Source organism: Ciconia boyciana, chromosome 22 (genome assembly GCF_034638445.1).
Source record: "Ciconia boyciana chromosome 22, ASM3463844v1, whole genome shotgun sequence".
Lineage (NCBI taxonomy): Eukaryota > Metazoa > Chordata > Aves > Ciconiiformes > Ciconiidae > Ciconia > Ciconia boyciana.
This window is the reverse complement of record NC_132955.1, coordinates 5820599-5848483: the sequence shown is the minus strand read 5'-3', so window position 1 is coordinate 5848483 and position 27885 is coordinate 5820599. Positions and strand designations below refer to the sequence as shown.

General features: G+C 45.1%; 2 protein-coding genes across 7 annotated transcripts in view; one reads left to right on the top strand and one right to left on the bottom strand.

Annotated features, from left to right (window-relative positions):
• Nucleotides 1-390: 390 nt before the first annotated feature.
• On the bottom strand, nucleotides 391-27482 carry MAP3K14 (mitogen-activated protein kinase kinase kinase 14). Of its 6 annotated transcripts, none has more exons than XM_072885936.1 (17): nucleotides 27388-27466; nucleotides 26874-26975; nucleotides 19589-19861; nucleotides 18964-19033; nucleotides 16891-17101; nucleotides 16155-16763; nucleotides 14971-15108; nucleotides 12650-12779; nucleotides 11793-11924; nucleotides 10476-10580; nucleotides 9607-9770; nucleotides 9071-9221; nucleotides 8093-8443; nucleotides 6819-6925; nucleotides 5277-5421; nucleotides 4616-4716; nucleotides 391-3712 (listed from the first exon to the last, which is right to left on the bottom strand). In XM_072885936.1, the coding sequence occupies exons 3-17, from the start codon at nucleotides 19839-19841 to the stop codon at nucleotides 3548-3550; spliced, it is 2832 nt and encodes a 943-aa protein (XP_072742037.1). In that variant the 5' UTR covers nucleotides 19842-19861; nucleotides 26874-26975; nucleotides 27388-27466; the 3' UTR covers nucleotides 391-3547. The 6 variants fall into 6 exon arrangements, with proteins under 6 accessions (XP_072742037.1, XP_072742039.1, XP_072742040.1 ...); XM_072885938.1 differs by having other exon boundaries at nucleotides 26874-26970; nucleotides 27388-27430; XM_072885939.1 differs by lacking the exon at nucleotides 26874-26975 and having other exon boundaries at nucleotides 27388-27482.
• Nucleotides 26820-27885, top strand: part of MYO1D (myosin ID) — a 195922-nt gene continuing 194856 nt past the window's right edge. The window contains exon 1 of the mRNA XM_072885935.1: nucleotides 26820-26959. The gene's annotated coding sequence lies outside the window, so the exon portion shown is untranslated. The remainder of the gene's footprint in view (nucleotides 26960-27885) is intronic.

Below are 27885 nucleotides of genomic sequence, written 5' to 3'. Positions count from 1 at the left end.
TGCCTGCCTAACCTGGTGCCTCTGGCATTGCACTATCGAGGGGAAGACTCGGCAGCGGCATTGCACTATCGATTTGCACTATCGAGGGGAAGACTCAGCAGCTCCCAGCACAGCAAATCTCCCTGCCTGCAATGGGACAGGAGGAGGAAAAGGGACTCTCTACGTGGAAATAGAGATGCCAGTATATTTAGCAAATCCTGTGCTCAGATCTATCAAAGTTATTGCTGCCTCTTCATACGCAGAAATGACTTCTCCCTGCATCCCCCAAGAACGAGGGTCATAACAGCAGAGTTTAATCAGACCGGGCTTCCCTTCTTGAAAAATGTGTTATTCAGCACCAGTGTCTTGTTCTCTGGGACATGTCAAACCACTAGCAATGAGAGTGAAGAATCTTTTTTTCCAGCTTTATTTTTTTCCCTGTGAAAATGCAGGTCAAAATGTTAATTTCAAGAAATCACAGTTTTATAAAGTGTCATTCATTCAATACAAGCTAGTCATTCCATCGTCTTCACCCACGCCAGTACTGCCCATCCCAAAGAGATTATCAGCTTCATATTGCTTTGCCAACAGTGGTTTTTCCAGACTTTCGGAAGAAGCTACATGACAAGAGCCATCTGTGTTTATCACTCCTACTGCTATTTGTCCTCCCTACCCTGAACTGGGGTTCTATCCTGAAGACTAGTTATGTTACTACACACAGTTTCAGCCAAATTTTAACGTGGATAACCAAAAGCTTTCCTGACTTTCTCTTCTGTCAGTATTGCACAGCCAGCCTTGATCTGGAAACTGGACTTTTTATGCCTGGCACAGCAATAATGACCAGCCAAATTAAGAGGAAACTGTCCTGGCAGCAGGAGAGAGTCGAGGAGATCCCAAGCTGGTAGGTAGCAAAACCATGGAAACCCTGGAGATACTCCTGAGAGCAGAACCACATTTCAGGACAGTAAGAAAGCACCAGTGGTTTGTGGTATTAGCCGAAGTGTCTTTCCCATCCGGCAGGAACTGCTGATGCCTCAGCCCGCTTGTCTGGCCGGCTGTCACGTAGAAGATTTGTTAGGTGGAAATCTGCAGCCTCACTTTCTCACTTGAGGTGGCAGCAAAATAGGACTGAAGGTTTTGGACAAAACGAACAGGATGGAGATACTGGCTAATGCTGGTGTGAGAGTACAGGAGAACACGGACATCTCCATCTACCCAACAAAGACATTCTGGGTTCACAAGGGTTTTCTGCCTTTCACCCATTCGTGTAGGTGGCCTGAGATCAACGTTAATGCTATAGATGAAGTGTAAAGCTCAGAAGTCCTGCAAACAGAGGGCTGCTGCATCCTGCCCTACTGCTCGGCAGAACTTGAGTCTAACACCAATGTACAAAACCGTACACCTGTACATCGAAGCATTTTGCAGACAACAGTGAAAGCCACGAGATGCAGCCTTTGGGAAGGGAACAGACCATGCTTTCGTATTGACACATCACCAACAGTGATGTGTCATATTGACACATCACCAACAGACTCTTCTTAGAAACAACCAACAGGTTTTTCTCCTCCCCCCCTCAGAGGAAGCCTAGGAAGGGTGCCAGGCGTGGGGAGATTGGTTGGTGCACTGAATATGTGCTTGGGAGCTCCTGAGAAGGCATTTTGATCCCTCCTGCTCCAGAGCCTACAATTCGTAGTAGTTTATGGCATCTGAAAAAACAAAATCGAGCCAACCTACCCACTCCCCCCACTCCTTCCTGGAAGAGATGTGCGCAATGTGTTAATTGTTTACTAAAAAGACTCTTAATGTGGCATTTCAGCTATAATTAGGTGTCTATTTTGGACAATGTATTAAGTGCTTTAGAACAAAAAGTGCTATAAAAACTATACCCATAGTGGTGACAGGTTTAATTTTTCTTCAAGAGTTCCACTTTTTTATTGCATCACAACTTTAGTTTTCTGATTAGGGATGTCACTGCCTAGTGTATAAAAACCAACCGATGTTCTGGGAGACCAAAGGGAAAGAGTATCAGTTGTGTAAGGAGCATTGGTCCTCAAAAAGGGAGGCCCAGAGTATAACTTTTCCCAGCTACTTTCTACTTTTTTACTTGAGAAAACTGCAAACACTCCTGCCCCGTTGTGCTCCCCAGAACCAGCACGGATCCAGCAGGGCCCACCTTGCCTTTTGGGAGCCGTTCCTCTACTCAGCCTGGATGTAGAAAGTTCCCTCCTCAGAGGCCAATGTAGTCACAGCACACTGGAAGAGCCACAGCAGATCATAAAGTGACCGTGATTTCCAGATGTGCAAGGACTTCGAGCAGCCCTGAACAAGTACCCTCATAGCTTACACCTCCCTCTGGTTTTGTTCTGGGTTACAGAAGGGCTGACAACACCTGCTGATCTGAATTTGACCCATGCAGTTTCAGTATACTCCAAACAATTCACAAATCAGTAAAAAAAAGTTCAAAGCTTAAGGCATTACGGGCCCAGCTGCCCATCCCACTCCTTTAACACATTTTGACGTAAGGGGAGCAGTACGAAGCCTCGTGCCAGTCCGTAAGTGCTGGTGAAGACAGGCTGAGCTAACACACCACGCAGAACTGGGGCACTGATCTCCAGCGGAGGGGCCGAGCAGCCGGCCCGATTGATAGCTGGGAGTGAGATTTTATAAACGCTGCAGCAAAACTCAGACCTTGTCTGAGCTGACTGAGCCGCCGGTCCTTCCCCCTCCAGGGGGAGCTGCCCGGGCGGGACAGTTCACGTGAAGTCCCAAGTCAGCGGTGGAAACAGGATGGAGGAATACAACCCCTGCACCCTGCCCACCAAGGAATACCCTCCTCCTGCCCTACCTGCCAGACAACGTTGGCAGCAACACCAGAGAGAGAGCACCAGCTCCTAAGTCGGGGAGGAGACCTGAAGATGAGAGCTGCAAGCAAAGCTCTTTCTGGGAACAAAGGTCTTTTCTGATTCAAGAAGGAAGCGTCTGCGGGGAAGGGTGGGAGGTGAAACCAAGAACCCAGCTAGTTACTGCTGTCGATTTTCCCCATGCAAAAGGCTTGAGGTAGAGATGATGCTACTCAAAGCCTACAGAAACGTTAAGTTTTTCCTCCAGCTAGAAGGAAGTTAGCCAGCTCCCCTCGGCACAAACAACCACAGCTGCACTGAAGATACTCCAACCTCCTCCTTTGGGCAAGCCCAGCAACTACCGGCTTCACCTCGGAGGCTGAGCAACAGGAGTTCTCATCCAGTCCCCCTGTTCTCCTGAAAAGCACAGTCGCATTCCTCTGAAAAGCAGGAATTTCCACCCGCCATTCTCAAGCTCAACTTAACACTCACACCCAAAACAAGTAATTCCCGCTGTTCTGGGGAACATCTAAGCTCAGGACATGTCTTGGAACTGGATCAGAACAGACAACAGAAGTGAGGCCCGAGAGCAGTGAGCTGCTGAACCACTATCCTACTTCAGCACAAAACACCAGCAACTGCACTTGGTGCTCCATGGCAGGGGTGGCTGGAAGCTTTTGCAATTCCTTCTTTCAACAAGGTAAAAACCTCCAAAACAGGAATGGCTTTCATGGCCTGTTCTCCAGTTGACCGTGTTTGACTCGCCATGTCCAGCTGACGCTGCAGTCAGGGGCAAGGGTGCACTGCAGCTCAATACCAGAGTCAGGGACCTCCATGTCGTAGTGAACCGGCTCGCCTTCTTTAGTAACCAGACTGAAAGCAGGGACTGGTATCTGTGAAGCAGAACAAACAGATCTGAGTGGCACTTCAAGTCTCTTTCAGAACATAATATCCCTCTATCAAACCCAGCAAATAGCTTCCCAACCCAAGAAAAGCTCCTGGAGAGAGGCTTGTGCTTCGCAGGAACATCCTAACCTTCTTTTGTAAGAAAGTATCTCAGAAACTGAACTAGGTCGCATGCACCCTGCTGCCAAATTGTCTCACCCAAGTTTTTGACCATTGCTGGTGGTTCCTGAACTGCCTAAGTTTGAGCACTGTGAATTCCTCTGCAGGCTAGTGATATTTCGCTTTGTGATGTCCAAGAGAATGAAGTACGCCAAAGAGAACCAACACCACTAAAACATTTTCTGGACTTCTGCAACCTCTTTGTTTAGAGATGATCACCACATTTTACACCCAGATGAGTCACAGTGCCACAAACACTCAGGAGTTTCTTTCAGGGTCTGCCAAAGAGGCCCACAGTGAGGTTCACTGGAATCTGCCAATATCTCCTCCAACCTAACAAGTTAGAAGCATCACAGCCAAACACAGTCTGTTTCCCATAGCTGATATTACTGCTCTTGATGAAAAAGTCATACAGTGATTCTTCTTTAGGGAGAGGGGAAAGAATTCATCTTTATAGTTGAGGAGAAGGATTTTTAAGCTGCAGCACAGGTACTTTCTAAGATGGAGATCCCTATGGTCCCTATGACAATTAGCAACGGCTTATGATTCAGAAAACATCTTCTGGTTGTTTCACTCATAACAGCAGGACTGAAGTTATGTTGCTAAATGTGTCGTTAGGATCCTTGAATGGACTTCTGGATCACTGGCTTTAAGGCATTATGAGGCTGCATTACGGAAGAAATTGCTTCTCAGACGAAATGCTGTACTTAACTCCCAGCTTTGTGTCTCACCTGGCTGCTTATCCCAGTGGCAACGTCTCCCACCTTTGTCCTGTGGAAATCCCTGATGTGTAAATTTTCTCCACTTAGCAACTGGATCTGGATTTTCACTCCTGAAATGCGCAAGAGAAGTCATTAACTTCTGCTGTAGGCATAATGACTTCACAGTCCAACACAGAAAAACTGACTAGCAAGGCACATACATCAGAAGAACTCATTTTTGTCATTAAGCATTTAATTTATGTAGGTCTTTCGCTGAGCATGGAGGCTTGCTGACTCACAGAGCAGAGCTGGGTTTAGCAAGAAAGCAGCTGAAGAGATGTATTGATTTGCACAACATGCCCTCAAAATTACTTTGTAGACGTTCATGGTTATAAAGCATATATTCTTGCGCATGGCAGCTGCACGAGGCAAGGCATACAAAGCTGAACCAGACTCTGTGCATTCAGGAATTTCTCTGGCTTTTACTAGACTATACAGACTTGAGTGCCTTCCACCCATCTATGACTGGGGCAGACTTGGCCTCTTGACAACCCATGCGCTTTTAGGAGTGTTTGTGCTGACACAGCAACTGAAGGATAAGAAGAGCTCAAAGACTCCATATCCCAGACCCTCTCGATACGGAGAAAATTATACCTGACCATTTATCCAAACTTTAGAAATTCAGACTCACCGTTGAAATAGCTGGGAGTGTCTGTGTGCCGACTGCGGTTCAGCAGGTTGTTCCAACTGAAGCTCTGTCCATCTGTCTGGCTGTTCCAGGAATGAATCCCAGAGCTCATAGTGTCCCTCAAGCTGTGAGAAGCCTTCATGGAGTTCTGCAGAAGTAAGCACAAGTTTGTCAAAGGCTCCTAAAGAAAAAGAGCTTGCATCAGATAAACATTAAAATAACCTCAGGAAGAAAAAAGTAGAAATCCACAGGGATCTAGGCTGGGACTGGAGTTATTCAACATTTACCTGCCATCTAGAAAAGGGACGAATAGCAGTGCAACTATTTGCAGACATAGTAAGTTATTCTCAATAGACAAATCAATAAACAGCTGAAGAGCTGGATGAGGAAAAAAAGGGTTTTATCGTACTTAGTGACAGGAGAATATAGTATAGCATCATATAAAATTCTAATGTCAGTAAGTGACAAGTAACACCCAGGAAAAACAGTTAACTGTACATAAAAAACTACGGACCCTACATTGCTGTACTGCTTGGAAAAGTCTATACTATCTTAGAGTCATAGAAGGTCAATCTGACAATATCAGCATAGTGGTAAGTACCAGTGAAAAGCCAAATTAAATGTTACGGTTAGATATTAGGAAAAAAAAACAAACAAAAACCCAGAGTCACATCCCACGCTGCACACCATGCTGTGTCAACAGCTGAACTACTGTACAGAACTCTGCTCAATGCTCCTCAAAAAGCATTAGAAGGCTGAGAAGAGGAACAGAAATAGGAGACAAAGATGATCACAGTCAGAAATGACTCCTGTAGATGGCAGGCTACACAATTTTGGACTCTATGTCTTTGAAAACAATGATTGAAGGGCTTACGTCCTTCCCTGGTTCAACAAGGCTTATTCAGTGTTTCTCACTGGTATTCCCTACCTTATGAACACCAGAGGTAGAGCAAACAAAATTAATTAAGCTTAGTATTTAAGTAACTTAGACTATGTAAGTCATTGTATGAATAGGTTAAAAGAAGTTCATGGAGAACAGATCCGTAGGCTGGGAATGAATATCCAAGAGCGGGGTCTCTGTTCTTCTGCCCTATTCTTCTGGTCTTTCCCTAAACATCCCTTTAGCGGCCATTGCCAGGAAGAAGACCCTGGGCTGCACAGCCATTTGGTCCAACTTGGTACAGTTCCTGTGCTCATCACTGCTTCTTCAGTTCCTTTCTTCTGCATAGAGAGGGTCAAGGCCACTGAGATATTCCATATCCACACACTTGATGCTTACTCTGAGTATACAGCACAGGAGAGCAACTGGAGGAAAGGGATCCATGCCAGACAGTAAACTAAAGAACAACTAGAATCCTAAATACCCCACTGTCCAAGAACAAAGATTTCTTCCCAAGGTACTCTCCAGCAAACTGGGTGTCAAAAAGCAGCAACAAACACGAGAAACTCCAGATGTCCATTGGTCACAGCTTCCAGTTTCCCAGAGGTGGTTACCCTGCCACCCCCCCGCCCACAATAACATGGCTAGCATCCATTTATGCTCACCTTCTCACTGGCATCTGACACAAATGGGCTGTCGATGCTGAGACATGAAAGCATTTGTTCTTGCTCTTCCAGCGAATAAGGCTGTGAAAGGCTGTTCAAAAACAGTTCTGCAAGCAAAAGGAAAGAGAAGGAAGACATTTCCAGTGATTCCTTTCATGTCTCCCTGCTCTAAACAGTTGCTGCAATTAATACCCAAAGCTTCTTCAGCGTTATCTAATGAACACTGATATTAGTGTCTGCAAAACACGACACACAATTCCTCTGCTAAGTAGAGGCTACGGCCACCACTGTGAAAATAGGGAAACTGAGCCAGAAAGGACAGATGAATTGTGCAATGACATGCACAATGCCAGAGACAGGACTAGCACCCAGAATTTCCCAGTTCTTGCCTATTACGTCCCCCATCACTCTTCACTCCAGATCCATCCACATGATATCCAGGGAAAGGTCAAACTTATGTACCCAACTCTTGCAGTAACTTGCACTGATAATATCCAGACCTGACAAGGCTGTTGAAGATCCAAAGCCATTTGAGAAGAAAGCTGGCCCTCAGCAACCCCTAAAATGCCATTCCTCAGTTCTGTGACAAGTTACATTTCAAGACACTTTTTTCCTAGCTTGAAGTTTTCAATTCATTTACAAAGAGTAGAAAATATGGGATAAAGAAAGTGAAAGGTTGAGTTATACTGGGGCGATGGAACTGCACTACTACTTCACTGATTTTCACACTGAACTTACTGCTGGATTTCAAATTCTGGATTGCTGCTGGTAATCACATTCGTTGGCTGGTGGCTATAGGTTTTCCAATGCCCAGAACAAAACAGTTGCAAACTGATTTTAACCATACTGCTTCATTTGACATCTCCCATCCAATGGGCTTATCCCTTCATTAAACAAATTATGTTTGAAGACCTAAAATTTCAGATGAATTTGGAATTGCAGACACTGTTTATACAGTGCACATAAGCACATGTCTGAAACTGGCTGTTTTCTGAGAGGTTCCTGCACCTCTCACAGAAGTTCGCTCCACTGTTCAGAGAGTGGAAGGAAATCCTGACCACTACCTTTGTGGCATATTTAATTGGTTAAGAACTAGTAGTTTTGGTAATTTCAAGGAAGGCTGAGCAATTTGTGTAACGAGAGAGGAACTATGAACAAAATGATATCTAAGCTCAAAAACCAGAAATAACTGTCAAGAGGCCAAAAGAAAGCAGCTGTATTTTTATCATGCTCCCAAGCAAAAAGCTGAATTCCCTACATAGCACATCGCTTACCTATTTCCAGCTGCTGAAGCTCTTGTTCTGAAATGGTTGTTGCTCTCTCCACATGGCTGCAGCTCTTCAGGGGGAGAGGAGTCGAGGAGAGAGGTGGAGGATCCCAGGTCTCAGACAACTCCTTGCACACATTCCAAGGGGTTCCCTCCACCTCCTCTGTTTGCTCCAGAGATGGCGGAGGTAGGACTGGGCTCACACAAGAAACTTTGACTGCCAATTTTGGGTCAGAACCAGTCTCAGAAACTGGGCTCACTGTGGGGGACAGGGACATCTGTGGATTGTTTTCTTTGTTCAAAGATAAATGTCTAGGCTCTCTGTATTCACCTTTCCAGGGGCTTGTCACACCTCCCACTATAAAAACAAAAAGCATACAAACATTACCAAATAAAGAAAAAAAAGAGGTAAAAGTTTTCTTTCACAATAAGAGTTTATGAACTGTATCTTGCTGTAAAATGCCCCGCTTCTTCAAAAGACAAAACCAGATCACTTCTACAAATTCTTGCTATATTACAGAACCTTTCAGCAGGATTAAGCTGAAATAAACTATGGATAGTCTTAGAGGCAAGACTGGACCACAAGTATGAGTTACAGTTTAGGATGCAATAAAGCTCTGCTTTCAGTTTTGCTGCATACCAGCCTCTAGCTCACTAGACGCAGTTGATACTTCAGCTGAATACGAGCCCAGCCACAGCACACACCTTTATAAACCCACATAAAGCACAACATCGTCTACTTCAGGCAGAGAAGGGAAAAGAGCATGTGACAGCACACAGGAAATTTTAATTTATTTCGGTGAGAAACACCCGGCTGCGGGCAAAAGCTATCAACCCCAAAATACACATCTATGCTGAAGCCTGTGCAAATGATATACTGAAGAGTAAAACATACTGATATTTCCCATAGGGCCACCCTGACATAACTAGCAACTGGCCACTTTACCAGTGTGGGTAAGAAGCTTTAGACAGAGGACATTTCTACCTTCTTCAAGTGCGACACTGGTCTTAGTTTTCAGTTCAGACGCAGATGCTCTCTGAACAGGTTCTTTCTCCAGACCCATTTTAATAATCTCAGCAGTGAGAGGGTTGCAGGAAGGTGGAATTTCCCTCAGAGGAGGTGGCTCTTTAGCTATCTGTGTAACAAACAGGAAGTGAAAGAGGTTAGACCAGAGAGGCTTCATTTGATTTCAGAAAGGTTCTTCCCACCCTGAGAGCATTTCCAACTGAAATTACAGCATTAAACGAGAGACCTGAGCAGTAATTTTATTACAGCTGAATGGCTAAAAAGTCACACCCAAGTCATAAGCAGGATACGAAAGAAACAGCCCTAATACACAGCCGTCTAACAGGCGTAAGAAATGATCAGCTTCCAAAGCAAGGTTGGCATCATCATAAATGCCCAGCTGGCTCTCAGCCAGCCTTCCTGAAATGACTGCTCTCTACCTAGGTATTTTGCAGGCTTACGTACCTTTCTGCAGGCTTACGTACCTTTTACTGGAGATACGTTGGTTCACTTACCTTTAGACAGAGCGGGTGATTGTAATACTGGGTCCAAGGGTGGCACCCATTAAGCATGTGCAGCATCATACAGCAACTGCTCCAGACATCCACTTTGGAGTCACAACGCTTCCCCATGACCACCTCCGGAGCCATATGAGTCTCTGTGCCAGGCACATAGTTCCCTAAAACCATTCAAACGAAAACTCACTGCATGTAAACTAGACAATTGTTTCAGTGCAACTGCTGGGAAGCCTCCTTGTCTTTTCAGTTAAAGTGATAAACAAGTCACCTTAACCCAAAGAGCAGCATTGTGTGGTCTTATAAGCTGTTCAAAGGCTGTATCTCCTTATCAGTCTCATCCCTTATACACAGAATAGGCATTAAGCTCCCCTTCACAGCAAATTTGGGAGGCAAAACATGACGCTCCATTGGTGAGCTCGGCATTAGAAAACATATCCTTCTCTTTCAACAGCTGCATTAAGAAGCACTGTAAAGTTTAACTGCCCAAAAGTCAGTGAGGTATTTTGCTTCGGTGGAGGTCAGAATTCTTCCCCAGCTGCTTAGTGACGTTACACAACAAGTCAGAGTTAGATTTTTAAGTTTCGATGTGGTTTCTTGCAGGGACAAAACACTGAATGTAGTATGCTGACATAATCTTACAAAAAATACAACAGCCTTCTAGACTGCGAGACAAAGACCACCTTCCAACCTTAAGTTCATTTTAGCTGTTAGTGGGATACATCACAGTAATATCAATAAATGTGACACTATGAGCAACATTAAGTCTGGAAAATACAGTTGCTTGCAAATGAGCCATATGTAAATGTTCAAAAAGAAAGAATGAGTCAGTAGGGCAATTCTTTAGAATCGCAGCAGAAAATCCTTACCTGTGACCAAGCACTTTCCCAGGCCATCTGGATGAAGGTGAGCAGAGTGACCAAAGTCACACAGAAGAGCCCTGCTTCCATCGTCAGACAAGAGCACGTTTTCCGCTGTCAAGGAGAAGTTTTTAATCGGTCAGTCTCCTCTGTATTACGGTCACTGAGATGGAAAAAAGTCAAAAGCCCACACAACTACTGTTTTTTGAGCCCAAACCAAGGTCTGTGACTCTTATGGAGTGTCACTGGCTTAAGCAAGTACACAACTATGATTATTTCTACTTATAAGCTACCAATTATCTGCCCTGGAGATTCCTCTACCCCAGTGGTGGGGCAGCCTGGGCAAACAGCCTGTCAGACCCACCGGATGACAGAAAGAAAGAGGTGACAAATCATAGAATCATAGAATCATTAAGGTTGGAAAAGACCTCTAGGATCATCTAGTCCAACCGTCAACCCAACACTTCCATGCCTGCTAAACCATGTCCTGAAGTGCCACATCTACACGTTTTTTGAACTCCTCCAGGGATGGTGCCTCCACCACCTCTCTGGGCAGCCTGTTCCAATGCTGGACAACCCTTTCAGTAAATAAATTTTTCCTAATATCCAATCTAAACCTCCCCTGGTGCAACTTGAGGCCATTTCTTCTCATTCTGTTGCTAGTTACTTGGGAGAAGAGACTGACCCCCAGGAGTACCCTCCTTTCAGGTAGTTGTAGAGAGCGATGAGGTCTCCCCTCAGCCTCCTTTTCTCCAGGCTGAACAACCCCAGGTCCCTCAGCCGCTCCCCATCAGCCTTGTGCTCCAGACCCTTCCCCAGCTCCGTTGCCCTTCTCTGGACACGCTCCAGCCCCTCCATGTCTCTCTTGGAGTGAGGGGCCCAACACTGCACACAGCATTCGAGGTGCGGCCTCACCAGTGCCGAGTACAGGGGGACAATCACTGCCCTGGTCCTGCTGGCCACGCTATTGCTGATACAAGCCAGGATGCTGTTGGCTTTCTTGGCCACCTGGGCACACTGCCGGCTCACGTTCAGCCGGCTGCCAACCAGCACCCCCAGGTCCTTTTCTGCCAGGCAGCTTTCCAGCCACTCTTCCTCAAGCCTGCAGCGTTGTGTGGGGTTGTTGTGACCGAAGTGCAGGACCCGACACTTGGCCTTGATATAAATATGATATGCCCAGCTGTTTAGAACCAAGTTAAGCCCTAATCTCAAATGTAGAGCTGAAAATCTAGTAAATAACCTTTTGCCACTCAGTAACTTAATCTCCAAGCAGTTTGCCTCTTGTAAGAAAAAGGGAAGAACAAGGTACCTTAAGTACCATCCTACCTTTTACGTCTCCATGGAGAATGTTTTGAGCATGAAGATACTCCAAGCCCTCTAATGCCTGGCCCAAATAACTGAGGGCTCTGTCCTCTGGCAGGCAGCCACTCTGTTTAATTAGCTGACCTAGTGAGCCACCTAGAAAGGAATCCAGAGAGTCCATGTTAGCTTATCTTCAAATTCTTCCCAGCATCATCAGCGTTCCTCGTTGTTTCTGATGAAGAAATGAGAACTGCCAGGTCTGACAGCCCTTATCTTCCACACGTGGGTCTGTTCCTTTTGTTTATTCCCAGAGTTCTTACTGCCCACAGAAACTGGCCTCTTTCATGAAGCCTTTTGCTTAGTGTCAGTTTAACGGTGTTGCTTTGTATCAAAAGCAACTACTCTGTGATCAGATCAGATATTTCTAGGTGCTACTGATCACCAGTCGATTCTTCACAGGCTGTGTTTTCCATGGTCCTGGCTAGAAAAAGAGCATCAGGCAACGGAAGCATCTAGGTTTGCTTATACAGTATCCCCTGTTCCAGTACAATGTGCTTTACATGGTGCCATGCAAACAAACATGAAAGCAAAAAACAGCACCAGCTGTGTGTTTTAGTGAGAATTTGCAGCTGCTGTTCAAGAGATACACATCTTGAACTCAGCTGAGGCAGGACTGGAAATTATTCCCCCCACAGAAAGACCATTGCTAGACACCAGCAGGGGTTACACATACCTATCCCAACCCACTCAGGAATTAACGCTAGGAACACTCTGGATACATCAAAGAATTAACAGATTTAAAATTGGGGCAGGAGGAAGATCAGTGTCCACTGCATTCAACAGTTACAATGGTGCTTCCATTGTGGCTGTTCCTTTCTCACCCTCCATCAGCTTCATGAAGATGGTCACCCAAGGTCCCTCCTTCACAGCTCCATACAAGGGGACAACTTTAGGACTTGTTATTGCAGCACATGTCGTTAACTCCTCTGCACGGAAGTGTTCAACTTGTACCTAGAGAAACAAAGAAGAAGCAGTGAACAAATTCTGTGATGAATCCTGACAGAATTGTCCCTCTGATGCTTGGGTCAGAGTGTCCTGCATTGTTTAACAGCAGAGGCACAAGGACGACCTTCGTTAACAGAAATCAGTGGGTACAGCAATAAGTTGGAACACTCAGAACAATTCTGAACAAGGACGATGAGAGTCCCTAAATCCTCAGTGTCTGAGCAAAGTGAAGATTTGTCAAAAAAGATGCCAGGTTGCAATACCTCCGGCTTATAGCTGAGTACTGGTAATCTTCAGGAGGAAGGTAATTTCTGTCTCAGTTAAAAAGATAATACTGACAACTTAAGCATTCTGCTTTCATGAAAGAGGAAAAAAAATTAAGGATGGTGCAGTACTTGGGAAAAATAGAAATCCTCCAAAACAGGAGGCAATATGAAATATGGCCACAAGCAGTGATCTACACTATCACCTTTTTAGGTGGTACTCAGCCTGCCAGAAAAATGGTTGAAGAAAAACTCTATTCACTAAGTTCGGCCAAACAAAATAAAACAAGAATTTGCCAAAGACCAGAAGGAAAAGATGAGTCATTAAGATTCTGGTGGGAAAAGGATGTATCATGTTTCTTCACTGTCAGCAATCCAGCTATAGCTAGTTTTCTTTAATCTCAAGAATTTGGAGAGCAGGTGCTTAAAATACCAAGTATGGTGAAAGAAGGTCAGGTAGTCCCCTTCTAACACAGGCAGACAGCAGTAACTGAAGACAGTTACTGATGTAAAATGAAATATGTCATAGTTAAGCGTTCAACTTGCATGTTAGAACTCACTGGTTTAAGAGTTTGGTCTGAGAAGGTGTATTTCTGATCTACAGAAGTATCCTTTGAAATCCTCCAGTAATTAGGAAAAAAAAAAGGCATTTTGAAAGACTTCAGCTTCTCCTACTCTCATGTCTTCCTTTTCAGCACAACCACTCCTCCTTCCTGAAAACATACCCCACTAGTAACAGCTATTTCTCCTAAGACTGTGTATTTGCAAAATGGATAATAAATTTAAGTAGTTACATACTGTCAGAAAACAAGGTGGTCACGTTGCCACAAAATTCCACACCTAAAATGTGAGGATGCAGAATAGGAAATAATTTTCTACATGCTTTAAATATGTTTGCTTCTATACAGCTGACAAATGAAATGGTTAAAATACTGGACAAGCTGGCTTAGTCGTGCCACTCACCTCTTTCCACAGTCAATACATCAAGTTGAGACCAATGTAGACATGAAAAAGCAAACATTTTAAATTGAAAAATGCAAGTTCCAATTATTTTTGCATATAATACTTTTGTACTCAAGATAAACGCTTCCCACACACTTTTTGAAGTCTTCTATTGGAGTAATATGAGAAGCATCCATTCACAGAGATGATGAAACTATTCAAGTGTTAAGTTCAAACAAAATGGTTTACATTCTCATCATCTACTTGCACTAACACTCTGCCTTCACCTCTGAGGCCCTCCCACGGCTGCCTACAAATCACTACCCTGACCCAAGTTATATTCCACACACTTCATTGTCGTATGACAATGGCATATCTTGGCGTACAATAGCTTATTATGCCAGCTTCTGGAAAAATACCCATCCTTTGCTGCACCTGTAACAGAATCACCTCATTACAATGTGCCAGTATTGCATAAGACACTCACTGACCAGACGAAAGCTCTTTCCGTTTTGAGTGCCTACCGACTGCCTTATTTTTTTTCCTTCTTCATTCCTTTTTCAACAGAGAAACACCTGCCACGTCACCATTTACACTAGACGCGTTTTAAGATGAGAATAGGTAGATAAGCAGGCAACTCACACAGCCGTTTCTCCCCCGCAGACTCTAGGAACACACTTACAATCTTTCTAAACTCTCTACTCTTTCAGCCTGTCTCAGCGCAAAAACCAAGATCCCTTGCAGCACGCTTTGAAAGCCAAATGAACCTATTTCTGGCTGCTAAGCTTGAGCCCCTGTGCACGTACAGGGTGTCCGTCTGCTTCTTCTCTCCATGCCATCACCTTGAACTTCTTCGTTGGACATAACCACAGCAGCATTTCACTGTGACTGTACAATAAGGTACCTACAGTCCATGGTAGCTGGAAGGAGAAGACTTTTTCTCCATATGCCTTCTTGTGTCAGGAAACCCCCCCTTTCTCATCCATAATTACCTTTTTGGCAGCACACTGAAATCCCGTCTGTTTGTCCTCTATTTTGTATACTTCTCCAAAAGACCCAATGCCCAAAGAACCATGACACTTGGTCCAATGAACCTCTTCTCGGTACTCATAATCCACTGGCTTTAGTTTCTGGAAGTTAAAATCGGAAAACAAGATGAAGCAAGGAAAGAAACACTTAACTGTTGAGCTCCACAGACAGAGACCAACATTTTCAGAAAAAGCACAACGATAAGACACTGCTGCACCTCTCTAAAAATCCCTGTACAAAATTACTTCTGTCATGGGCTTGAGATGAAACGATACAGGAGGACCTACTTGATTTCTGTGGGCTCTGTTTGATCTAAATGAGTGCACCCCATTGTTGTAAAGAAAGACCACCACTATTTGGATAGCTTTGGAGCTCCAAACTATTCCATTCACATGCAGGACATAACTACAAAGCTAAATCCTACGAACAAAACAAGATTCATGTGACTAAATGTAGACATCTACATGCGAGCTAAACCTTTTTTACAGTCAGTAGACTGAGACAGGTAAGTGACAGGTAAGTGACACCCTGAACTCCATCGACAATACTGAAAGGGTCACGCTGATTCCAGTGAAGAGTCCTCTAAGAGGAGTTTAAGGTGGCAAGAGAGAACTGAATTCAGAAGAAATGAATCATGCCTCTAAGATTTCCATGCATTTGCTATGCCCAAGCCCTGCGTTTGGCAAGGGACAATGGGCGAGTTGCTGGCTTCCTACCAGAGGCAGCAGACACACTGTTTGCACCTTCATGATCTACATGTCTCTGGTTTCTGTCTATGTCACAGTCCAGGTCATCTATAGCCAATAAAATATTGCAGCCTGTTCACCTGAATGGACTGGGTTCTTTCACAGACAAACAGAGAAGACATGTTTGAAGACTGACTAAGCACAGAAACACTTCTCATAGACAAGCATGCATATTTTGTGAATGAGCGAACAAATTAGAGCCACCAATCTAAGACAAGGCTTCATATCCTTCAAAAAACAAAACCACATCTTTAACTAGCAGTCTTCAACCATATCAAGAACCATTCAGAAAATGCAGTCTTGTTACAGAGGCTAGCACATGGATGCAGATTCTCTCTCTTCTGAAGCCCAGGAGAAACTCTGCCTTCCACGACACTAGTGAGGTAGGGTCAGAAGATCACCTCATTAAGTAGCACGCCTTCATTTTCATCTGCTTCATGAAATTGTTCTTTCGGGTCCAGACCACCTCCTTTCCATGTCTTGGCTAAGCTGGCTAAATTTTGTGGTTCACCGAGACTCACACTCCCCTTCAAGGCATCTACCAAGTATTCTTCCACAGAAATCTTGTCCAAACTGGTTTTCATGGACTGGTTGACACATTTGGGGAAACTATATTCTAAGTTTAGGCCAGATAAGCGATGCTCATTGTCTTGATAGTTGAGACCACCATGGAAGTACGTCTCCAGAGCATTACGTTTCATGGCATGGAGAGCACTGTCCAGATGTGGGAAATGAGGGGGTATTATGTTGTAGGGAAAAGGATGGAGAGTTTCAGGCTGTGGAACACTGTCCCTCTGATAGTGCCGCTTCCAAACATGATTAAGGCACTGAATAGGGCTTATCAGTTTGTGCAGTTCTGTTTTGTATTGGGTCCTTGGTGAATGGAGTTTGCTCGTAGACAGAACTTTCTCAGGTTTCTCAAATGGCAGCGGATCATAGACCAAGTCCTTGTTAAGTTCTGAAACCCAAAAATTGTGTCTGTAAAGAGTATTTTGGTGTGATTCATCCTCCTAGAAAATAAAACAAAACAAAACAGCTGAGCAGGAACCTCAATATAGCCACCCAAAACTCAATCAAGAGTTGTTAGGAGTTTGCAGGGGTCCCAAGAGTACAAAAGGAAGGTTTGAGGATTCTCACCTGGACGGGAATTGGGGTGCAGCTCTCTTGTTCTGGAGTTCTGGGACCTCGCCTGCCAGCAGCCACTGTTTGTATTTTCAGCTTGGATCTTTTCTTGTGACGTTTCTTTTTCGTCTTGCCACGATGCCTCCCTCTCCAACAGGTAGGTGCCATCTTCCCCTCCGTTGCATGGGCCACATTGTTAGGGATTTGATCGAGACTGTCTGACCGGCTATTGGAAACCAAAATGCATGAAGTCTCTTAGATCTGACGGTGAAAGCACACCTCCAGTTAACAATTATGACCACAGAACAAAAATGAGAATTAGCAATTCTGCCTTCCGAGATTTAAAGAATAGAGAATGATAACATAACTTCTTGCCTTCTAATATGTAGCATTTGTAGCTTCAGTATCAAGGCACAGCAGTATAACTGGCACTGTGAGAAAGAAATGTGGGGGGTGTGTGGGGGAAGCAAAGCATTAAGTCTCCCAGTATTTGCAAATTCTGCAAGGAACAGCAAGACTAGACAGCAAAGTAAAGGGAAAAGCACTAAATGTCTCCAGGTTACATTGAGACAGTTTGTGTCTATGAATTATAGTGAACACAGAGATTATGTATAAATGCAATCTATTTTAAAAAAATGTTAAAATTAATAAAAGTGCTCACAATATAAACGTCTGCTCTATTTGAAAGAAAAATAGGCTTTGCACCAAAGAAAAGGGATGACTAAGTGCGCTCAAATAAAATAGCTTCAAAAAGCCAAACTGTTCTGGCACGTAAAGCTCAATCAATATGACTTCTAGGAACGCATATGTATACAAAGCAGCACTGGCCAGCACACCAGCTGGGGGTCTATACAAATAGATGCAACTCTCAAGAGGAACATTTGCCTGCAGTTATTAAATACCAATCACAGTAGTTAGATTTTTTAATCAAGTTGTAAGAGAAAACAGGATATTTGATCTTCAAATGAAGAAATCACAACTGCTCTGTTGATCCATGCAGTATATCATCTGCCTTTACTGAACAGCGATGCAGTTCCCAGCCAGCATTGTTCTCTCCATCTTTTCCTGCTGTTTCAGTGCACCACTGAGTGCTAAAAGATCCAGTAAAGAGAGTTCTAGGAGATGGCTTTACCACGTTGCCTTGAACCTGAACATATAGCTGGCATGCATTCCACATAAAACCCCTAAGAAATGGTTCACTCTGCATTCCTTTGGTTGGTTCATGGGACAACATCATAAAGTCAGTGGGCAATGTCAAACCATATACCTCACAAGGCCAGCTTCAGTGTCTGAAAGCTGCCAGAAAACAGGCAGCACCTAATTCTATATCCCAGTCACCCACTTCAGAGAGCGCTGGAGCTGTTTAATAACGCTTTACTAAAGCTCCAGTGTGTGCCCCAATAGGGCACATATTCTTCATGAAGAAAAAGTGTCTCACTCCTAGATGACTTCAGAAAAGCAAGTCCCAGGCCTCCATTTTTCCATCGCAACTGTTACTCCCCCTTTACCACTTTCAGCTTCTCTTCACAACTCTATTTCTGTTGCTGATGCTGTCGTTAAGTAAAGGTTCTTCTCTCATCCCCTTTTGTTTATCCTCCCCAGAAACAAAGTAGTTCCTTTTTCTCAGGACTACTTCTAGCAGCAGTCTAAGTTTCCCACAACTTTTAAAGGGAATGGTGTAACATGGTTTCAAAAGCATCAGGACAGTTCAGTTAAAAAAAGACCGAAAGCTTTCCCTTGGATCCTTCTACTTCAAGCCCATGAACCTCAAAAAATGACTCGGTCACTTCAAAACAAATGTGACAACCCAGAAAGAGAGGCAGAAGACAATCAGCAGGCATTGACAATAAGATAACGCAAGGTGTTTTGAGTGGTTTGTGCTTAAACTTCTATTTTCTTCTAACACAAAAACGCTTTGAGGAAGAAGTTTGGGGAAAGACTATCTCTTCCCGAACCTCAGACAGAAAAGCTAATTCAAACAGGAGTGCTTTTGGAAAAAATATTGTAAGCACACAGAGCCAGGGTGATTTGGAACAAGTCAGCACACACAACAGTGAAGGTGGGTATTCAGGTTAAGGGGTCTCTCACCTGTAACGCTTACTATGAGCAATAAAGGATCTCTCTGACAAAGTGGGGCTGAACTCCTGACTGTTTTCACCTGTGTGAAAGAAAACAGGATCATCACATGTCTTCAATATTAGGCAAAGTCTCTCCTGGTAACAACTGAACTAAGAAACAACTCTACCAACTTGCTAAACCAAGCAGTGATCCAGACAAATCACCACACCGTCGTGCCACATCACCCACACTATGTTCTTCCTCCCCCAGCATTCGATAGCTTCCCAGCACTGTGACCTCCTGATCCCCCAGCGGTATTTTGTTTTTCTTCTCTTTTCCCCCCTCTTTTAAAGCACCTTTCAGAAGTCAGCCAAGAACAGATGACCCAGCAGGACACAGATTTATAGTCAAAGCAGCTAGGTGCAATGGCCACATGCTGTTCCGTTATTTATGCTTTATTCAGTGGATGCTGCCACATTATTAGGAGATTTCATGAGCTTCCTAAATAGAGACTGGGATGTGTCACCAACTCCACCCCACTTGGGATTACAAATAGATTTCAGCTCAGCTCTCCAGGAGTGCAAAGTGAGTGAAATCTCATACCGCATTACACATTCCTTTTTCTCAATGAAGAGCAGACCACCCTGCTACTTACATTCTGCTTGGGCAATAATAGAAATTGATGCACAGCCTCCTTCTGTTTCTTCTTTTGCTGTTCCTTTGGTGATTACATCACTCAGGATTTTCCACTGACTGTGAAATATGACCTTCTTTGAATCTTCTACTTTGCAAACACTGCTCTGCTTTTCACTAACTGTCTCGTTCAGCCCCTTGGTAGCTGTGAGCTCCTTCTTCTGCTTGACGGCTGGATCAGGAGCTCCTTGGCATGTAATTCCCATCACTGCCATTTCACAGGTTCAGAGAGTCACTGGGTAAGAATAAAAAAACAAAGCAAAACACTTGTCAAAATACTTAACTTCACGGGCAGAAGCAGCTTCAAGTTCATGAGAAACAGGAGGCTGCTGAAGGTATCAGATTACCAAATAATTTAAACCAAATCAAGGTCCTACCCAGCCTCTGAGCATGGAGCTGAAAAAGAACCCAAGACTGCCAGCTCTCCATCCCTGACTTGTACCACTGAAAATCTGAATAATCAACGTTACTCTCAGTACTAAAAATATGAGACCACACAGGTTTCAAAGGGAAATTTATTTCTAGGTATATTCCCTTAGCTTAAATACAAACAGTGAAACCAAATAGAAGAGGAAACTCTTGTATCACTAAACAGGAAGAATATTCACCCCAAAAAAAAAGAAAAAAAGAGAAGACACCAAAGATTTTCTCCTAGAGTCCCCCTAGGAGAAATTACATCGTGCTCTCACACCACAGAAAACGGCCATAAAATCCTGCTAATTGCTTTCTTCCTTGTACTCAGTCACCCTCAAATCCATTTCTCATTTTTCCTTCCAATGAAACAAGGCTAGACAATCAGCCTGCCCATACGTAACTCCTCCCTCATTCCCCTTCCTTCCCCTTAATCACCAATAACTTTTGAAATACTTGGTCAAGCCTGACAAAAGTAGAGCTCTTCCAGTGTATTGGCTTAACGCAAGTTGGTGTTGGAGAGAGGACAGCGATGGTGCTGGAAAAGACGATCCCCTCCACTTGGCAGCAGCTGGCGAGTCAATCAGCACAGGCTGCTAGCTGACCAGTTAGTGTAAATGTAGCTCCAAACAAGTCCCAGCACATGCCAAATCTTGGCCAATTGGCAGCGCAGAGGAAGGTGGAAGGGAGCCAGGGGTGGAAAGGGAGAAGCATAAAGAAGCATGGAAGCAAGGCACTGCGGGACAGGACAGGGGTATATTGTGGGGTGAAGTCAGGAACGTGGAGAGTTAGGGGTTCCCTACAACCACACTGAACACAAGCCCCCAGGAAATGATGGTTTCTGTTTAGCCCCGATCCCCTCACCTTGGATTCTGGAAAAGTTAAAGCAGTTGTTTTCTTTTAAACCAGAATATGCTCTATTGCCCCTTAACCGCAGAGGTCACTTCCTCGTGCCAGTCCTCTCACAGCTCAAGTGCAAAATCTTAAAATTAACATTTCCATCATTAAACAACCCATGAAAATTCAGAAACCTTAGCAAACACGTAGTTGTTAAGTACCACGAACCCAATATAAGATGAGGAGGAGGGACATTTGAATGGCGGCCAGCAAAAACAAGATCTCAGAACTATTACAGGAGCACATCTTTGAGGCTCATCAGTTTAAATCTGCACCAGGGATTTTCTTTTCCTTTTTTCTTTCCTTTCCACCCTCCCCGAACAGCTGCCTGGGGCAACAGGACATTTCCTCTAACAGGCTCCTGGCAACACAGAGATCAATCAGGAAAATGACAAAACTAGTGGGTGCTCCATGCCTAAAGGGCCACCAAAAAAAGGGGAAGGGAGCCGTTTGGGAGCCAAGTGCACGGACCTTGGTGTGATGTGTAAATGAGTCACCTAACAACCTGGCAGGTATACAAGGCGAGTCAACAATGACCACATTCAGCGGCTAAACAGAGAACAGCTGCTGTGCAAAAGAAGTGCTGATGACAGTATCCCACTCATTACGCCCGTCCCGCTCCCTCTCCTCTACAGAAATTATGTCAAATCTCAGTGCTGTAAAATAATCTCTTGGAGCAGCAGAAAGAGAGCCTGCCAGATGACTAACCCAAGCCACCAGTGACCAAACTGACAAGTTCAGAGCTATTTTTATACTCACTCTCTCCTGATTTGCATTAACTCTGTCTCTCCTTGCCCTCCCCTCACCTTCAAGGACCTTGAAGGTCTGCAGCACAAACCCATCCCCATCGCCAAAAAATAAGTAATTCTACAAGTCACTCCTCAGCTTAGTTAAAAGACAACAGAGGGAGGGGAGAAGCAAAATTGCAAGTCCCTGTCGCCCTCTGAAATGGAAAAGAATAACAAGGAAACATTACTGAGATTAAAGTCAACAAAGCACATACCTCACTTGCCGACAAAAAAAAAAAAAGAGAGGTAGCTATTGTAAGCAACGTCCTCTAACATAGCAGCCGCCAGCGCTCAGACAGTTTAATGTGTGACTCAGGTCTACAAGGCTGTGTAGGCACAGAAGCTGTGAGCCCAGCCCAGTTTAACTGTTGCCGCACAATTTTCAGGTCCCTGTAAGAATGAAAAACCCAACTATTTTTATGGCACATACAACAAAGCGTTGTTGGCAGAAGTTGTGATTAAAAAAAAAATAAAATCAGAACTTTTAAATAATTTTTGAAGCATAACTTCTCTTGAAGCTACATATTCAGAACTGAACAGGCTAGACTCATCTCTGTGCACTTGGAGGGGGTGGCAATCCAGAGAGGCGCAAAGCATTTGTAAGCCCCATTAATTTGGACGTAGGCACTTGGTCCCTCAGGCCCAGGCCCTGTGCACAGCCCTTCTCAGGGAAGCTCTAGATAAAAAGGAGCCTTGGGAGCAGTAAATAGGTACCTGAGGTTCCACGGCAAGACCACTAAGAACAGGATTTACCCACATGAGACACGCTGGAGCTGCGGTTTCGGCTGCCTATTTACTTGCCACTGCTCCAGGATGAGCACAGCTTCCTGTACAGACATAAGTTATGTACATGCAACATGAGGAGCTTCAAGTTTTTGAGCTGGAGGGTGGTTGTTTCATAGCCCAAACTGCTCCTCTGGTTTTCAAAACCTCCTCTCCCTCATCCAAGTCACTTAGATTCAACTGTAATTCTTGATTTCAGTATCCCTGACTTTCTTCCTTCTGTAGACGTGTCTATGGGCTCATTATTTCCAAGGAAGAAAGGGGAAGTCGGGCAATGATGCAGTAGATAAAAGTGAATACTACACCCCTAACCCACAATGGGCTTTTGCTAGCAGCATTAAAGACTACTTGCTCCTTATCTTCACTAAGGTTTTACACTCACCTCTGGTTAACTAATGTTAGTTCTCACTGCTGTAAAAAAGAAAGTGCGTTTTTACAGAATGAAAGCCAAACACAGTATCAGTTGTGCTGTGGAGGCACTGGTCCGATGGCAGTGGCAACTCCTCCCTCAAATAATGTTCATGCTTCTGTGAGAAACTAATATACTGGATAAGGTCATCCGAGACTTGTGGGGAGTCAGAACTAAGGAGACACTCAAACATTACTAATATAAGAGATAACCATGTGTTTTCTGCTCCTTTAAAACCTCCTCCCTCCACCCTTCTCTAAACAAGTCCTGGTTCACCCTCTTCAGCTCTTCCATCTAAATTGGAAGCTATTTGTAGCAGGGACCTTAAAAGAACATTTCTGAATTTCATGAAGTTACTATGCATACAGAAAGAGAGACTCATAGTGGGGAAAAAGTAATGCAAATACCTCTTCAGCACTAAAACACTCTGCAGCACACCATCATATGGGGTCCTGCTTGGTCTGCCTGGGTCAAATCTCCCTTGCCAATGGCTTTTTGGAGAATTTCAGTTAACACTTTGTGGAGTAGCCCATAGGTTTGGTTAAAAAATACTTGGGAAAGAGCTTTAAACTACACATAAGACTTCATAAGTCAGCTTCAAAGTATGCACATTTCTTCTCCTAGTCTGAGTGCGAATGTTCAGCAGCAGTTTCACATTGGCATTTAGTTTGAAGAAAAAAAAAAAGAAAAAAAATCATGTTGTCTCAGTGAGGTTTCCCACTTCCTTATTGAGAAGAGTTTTATGAACAATGCATTAACTTAAGTTAGCCTTCTCTTTTGCAGCTGCTACTGGTTTATTAAAACAACACAACTAGCATTTTAGCAGTGTTGCTTCGCTGCCCACTACAACAATGCAACAGCTGGGAAGAGCCAGAATTTATGCATCACTAGAGCAGGGAACATCAACTGAGGAGAAGAACAAACACCTTTGGGGACCTTCCAGTCCTAACAACTGTCAGTAGGTATTCAAGAAAGTGCCAAGTCTGCAGCCAAAAGAACCTATTAGCTACAAAATCATCATACAAATACATCAAACCTTGTCAAAAAACACACGTGTCACCAAAGAAAAAAACAAAGATGACTCTTGCTAAAAAAATGAATCACACTACAGATCTGGTTTGGGGCTCAAGGAGTAGATATGTATGTATAACCCTTTCAAACCCCAGGCACCACTTCCCTTTGTCCCTGCCTCCTCGCCACTGTCTTTCTCTGCTTAGATGCTACTGATGAGCTTCCTTGCCTGTCCACGTTTCAGATGGAACTGAAATTAAGACGGTTCCGTTTTCGGCCGTGTCAGTTTAAGGCATATTGTTGTAGCATGGGCCTGGGGTGGTTATTTAAACAAGCCCAGTGCTGTCAGCGAGGAGAAGTTTCAATTTGTGTCAGAAGGGACTTAAAAAAAAAAAAAAAAAAAAAAGAGTTGTAGCACTCAACACACACCCCTACCTTAAAACACACTTAATGCCATTTTAAGTTAACATGTTTAAGAGAAAAAAAAATACTTCCCTTGTGTATCTAAGAGTTCCAAAGTAAAAATAAATAGAATGCCTGACTGATTAAAATACTGGTGAGTCAGATCACCAGTTGCTATTCCAGGATGCTCACAGCCTTCACCTCCTCTTCTTTAACCAGTGTTATCCATTTGTCTGTGGAAGGGGATCCTGTACAGTCTTGACTGGCTCTCTCAGTCTCTCGTGTGTTGTCAAATACTGCTGCACACAGGTTTACCTGAAGATCACCGGGGAAAGCTAAACCTTCTACCCACACCTGCCTGCTTGAAGGATTTCACTATTAGCCTTATGTTCATGAGTAAGTTACGTTACAAATTATAATAAATATGTAAACATATTCTTCAAAGTGGTTTGATAGTAAATACTTCAAAATCCTGTTTTGGCCATTTGTATTGCTTACTGTAAACAGCAGGATAATGAGCTTCAACTGTCTTTTTAGTTGCCAGACATTAGTATATTGCAACAGTTTGGTTACAAAGTCTGTAGGAAAACATTTGACTGGGTTTAACCATCAGCAGAATTTCTAAATGTATCTAAACACACCTATCTTCATTTCCTCAAGTACAAGCTTGACTACACCTCCCCCCTTAACAATGCTGTTCATGTCGTTGAACAAAGATATGAATAACACCTCTGCCCAGAGTTCATAAACATTGCCCCAACCCCATTCATTCAAAGAAGCGGCTAATTTTTCCAAACTGCTTTGCAAACAAGCATAACAGAAAGCATCACAACAAACTTCGACCTGACAAGGTTGTGCTTTCCAGCCTGGCTGAGCTGCTCCCATGCGGGCTTTCAGGACACTGCTTAACGACATCCTGATTTTTAAGACCCGCTTGTGGAGTGAAGCTATTTCCTAAATTATAACAAGATGGTATAATAAAGCACCTAAATGGACAACTTCCAACAATAACCACAAGCACACATTAAAATCAATTCCGTCCAAGCAGGCAGGACCAAGTTTTCAGCGATTATTACTATACATTGCTTTGCAGCTTGAAATTTTCAATCACATTTACAAAATGCCATGCAAGTCTACAAGGAAGCAGTAAGGCTGAAATGCTCGACAAAAGCAAAAGTTTAGTTAAATGCAATATAGGTAGAAGCATTTCTATGTAATCTTAATTTATGACTGGTCCTGTGAATTCAGTTATGATGATTTTATACTATAAAGTAGAAATATGAACTGATTGAGTAGTTTCTAACTGCCCATCCTGAGCAAACTCCCAAGAGACAAACTCTCTTATGAACTGCAGAAGAGAACTGCCTTTTAGACAAGACGAGGTCCATATCCTTCAGGGCCCAGGGCCCTGATGTCACTAAACTGTGACCAGCAAAGCCCAGTTTCCTACAGATTAAAGACCCACATGTCTAGCCCTCACAGGCCTCCTTCTGGTCCTGCCAGGCATCCTCTTGACCTCCCCTCCCCAGCATCTCCAGACCCTTTCCTAACTCAGGTCTCTTTTACTCCGAGCCAGCTGCTCTTCTTGGAAAATGGAGATTTTTCTGTCTTCCAGACCTCTAGCCCTCTGTCTCCGCTGACAGATTTGACTGACACTTGCCAGCAAACTTCAAAAGTGGCAGAAGGAAAGTTAAAGAGACAGAATGGTCATGTTTGCCAGCCAGAGTACTAATTAGGCACCACATCACTGTTAGAGCAAAAGCTCAGCTTTACCTTCTCACATTTAACACTGAAATAAGATTCAGGACAGACAGTGGCAAAGTTCATTAACTCCAGCGATGTTGGATCAGGTCCCACAAATCCTTTAGGTTTTTTGGTTGTTACATGTTTGTTTGTTATACTCCTTCTTCACAGCATGCTATACAAAGATTCACTCTCTTATAGCAGTTAAAATTTAATAGTTAATAGCAAATGACTCATTCTAAAGGAATCTAGTGGCTGTGCCAATAACAGATTTTAACTTAGTTAAAATGCAATAAAGCAGCACACTACAGACACATATTTCAAAGCCCAATTCGATTATTTCTTATCGCTAATGTCACAGCGAAGAAGGTGCAAGTTATTACTCATAAAAGAGTTCAGAAAGCCAGTTGAAAAAGAAATTTAGACGTTGTTTATGGATGCTAGTTTCAGATTGCTGCTTCTTACATGTGCGAAGCACTGAACACATGTTTCTAATGCAACCGATTAAAGTAGACAGGAAGCATCTGAGATCAACCACAGCAGCAACTTATTAATCAGCAAAGAAGCATTTTAACCTTTTGCCAGAAAAAAAAAAAAAAAAGTCGCGTCAAAAAGAAGCGCTAGGGCTAAATGTGAGAGGCGAGCAGACAGGCAGTTTAACTGAACTTCAGATCTTATTCAGTTGTATATTTTGATTAGCTGATCTCGGGCCTGCCTCCTCCTCCCCGCTCCAGCGCCAGGGATCGCTTTGGAAAGCAGCGCCTAGCAACACCCAGCGAACGCGGCAAAGTCTGCGGCTTCACCTCCTCTCTCCGGCGGCACTCCGGGACAGGCGCGGCGGGCAGGGAACCGAGGAGCTCAGGAGCCGAGGAGAGGAGCTTCCGAGCAGGCAAGTGACATCTAGGCTTTAAAGAACCACACAGACAGAGCCTCAGTGCTCCGTGGCGAAGCGGGCAGCGCGTGCAGACGAGGGAGAGCGGCGGCGGCGGGTCCCGTTAGCCGGGAGGTACCGCTCAAAGCTCCCCGGTGCTCCCGGGCGGCCAGGGCCCTTTCCCGCGGCGGGCACCGGCTGGGGGGCGGGCTCCCCTCCCGCCGGGGCCGGGCGGCGAGCAGGGGGCTCCCTCACAGCCTCCTCCCGGAGGCGGCGGCGGAAGCAGCGGCGGCGGCGCCGGCCGGCAGCGGGCTCCGTCAGGCCCTACCGGCGAGACGCGCCCCGCGGTTCCCGGACCGAACACCGCCCCCCGTCCCCCGGATCCCGCCCCCGCGGCGGTGGCCGGGCGCAGCCCCGCTCCGCGGCCCCCGAGCGGCCGCACCTACCGCTGCGGCCCGGCGGCACGGCGCGGCCCGGCCCGGCACGGCACGGCACGGCGCGGCCCCTCAGGCCTCCTCAGCGGCGCTCCGCTCACTGACAGGCGGCGGCCAGCGCCGGCCCCGCCCCCCGCCGCCGCGCAGCCAATCGCCGCCCCGCCGCGCCGCGTGACGACGCCCCGCTCCCGCCCACACCCGCCGCGCGCGCCCCGCCCCGCCGCCCGCGCGCGCCCAACCACCGCCCGGCCCCGCCCCGCCGGCTCTCCGGGCGCGGCGCGGCCCCGGCGGGCCGGGGAAGGGCGGGGGCGGGCGGCGAGCGGCCGGGGGCGGACCGGGTTTCCCAGAAGAGGGCGGGGCTTCCTGCCAAGCATTCCCCGCCCCTCCCCCCCGCTTCCTCCGGGCGCCGCCGCCGCGTTGCGCATGCGCCTGCGGCCGGAGGGACGCCGCGAGGGCAGGGGCGCGGAGGCGCCCAGGGCGCAGGCGCGGGGCGGAGCGCGTGCGCCGAGC

What these genes read in the sequence shown, in the direction of transcription:
- MAP3K14 (XM_072885939.1), bottom strand. Translation starts at nt 19,841, where the DNA reads ATGGCAGTGATGGGAATTACATGCCAAGGAGCTCCTGATCCAGCCGTC. An exon ending in GCACCCCAATTCCCGTCCAG is followed by an intron (nt 16,764 to 16,890) that starts GTGAGAATCCTC and finishes TTTATTTTCTAG; the next exon opens with GAGGATGAATCACACCAAAA. An exon ending in GGGAAAGTGCTTGGTCACAG is followed by an intron (nt 9,771 to 10,475) that starts GTAAGGATTTTC and finishes GAATGGTTTTAG; the next exon opens with GGAACTATGTGCCTGGCACA.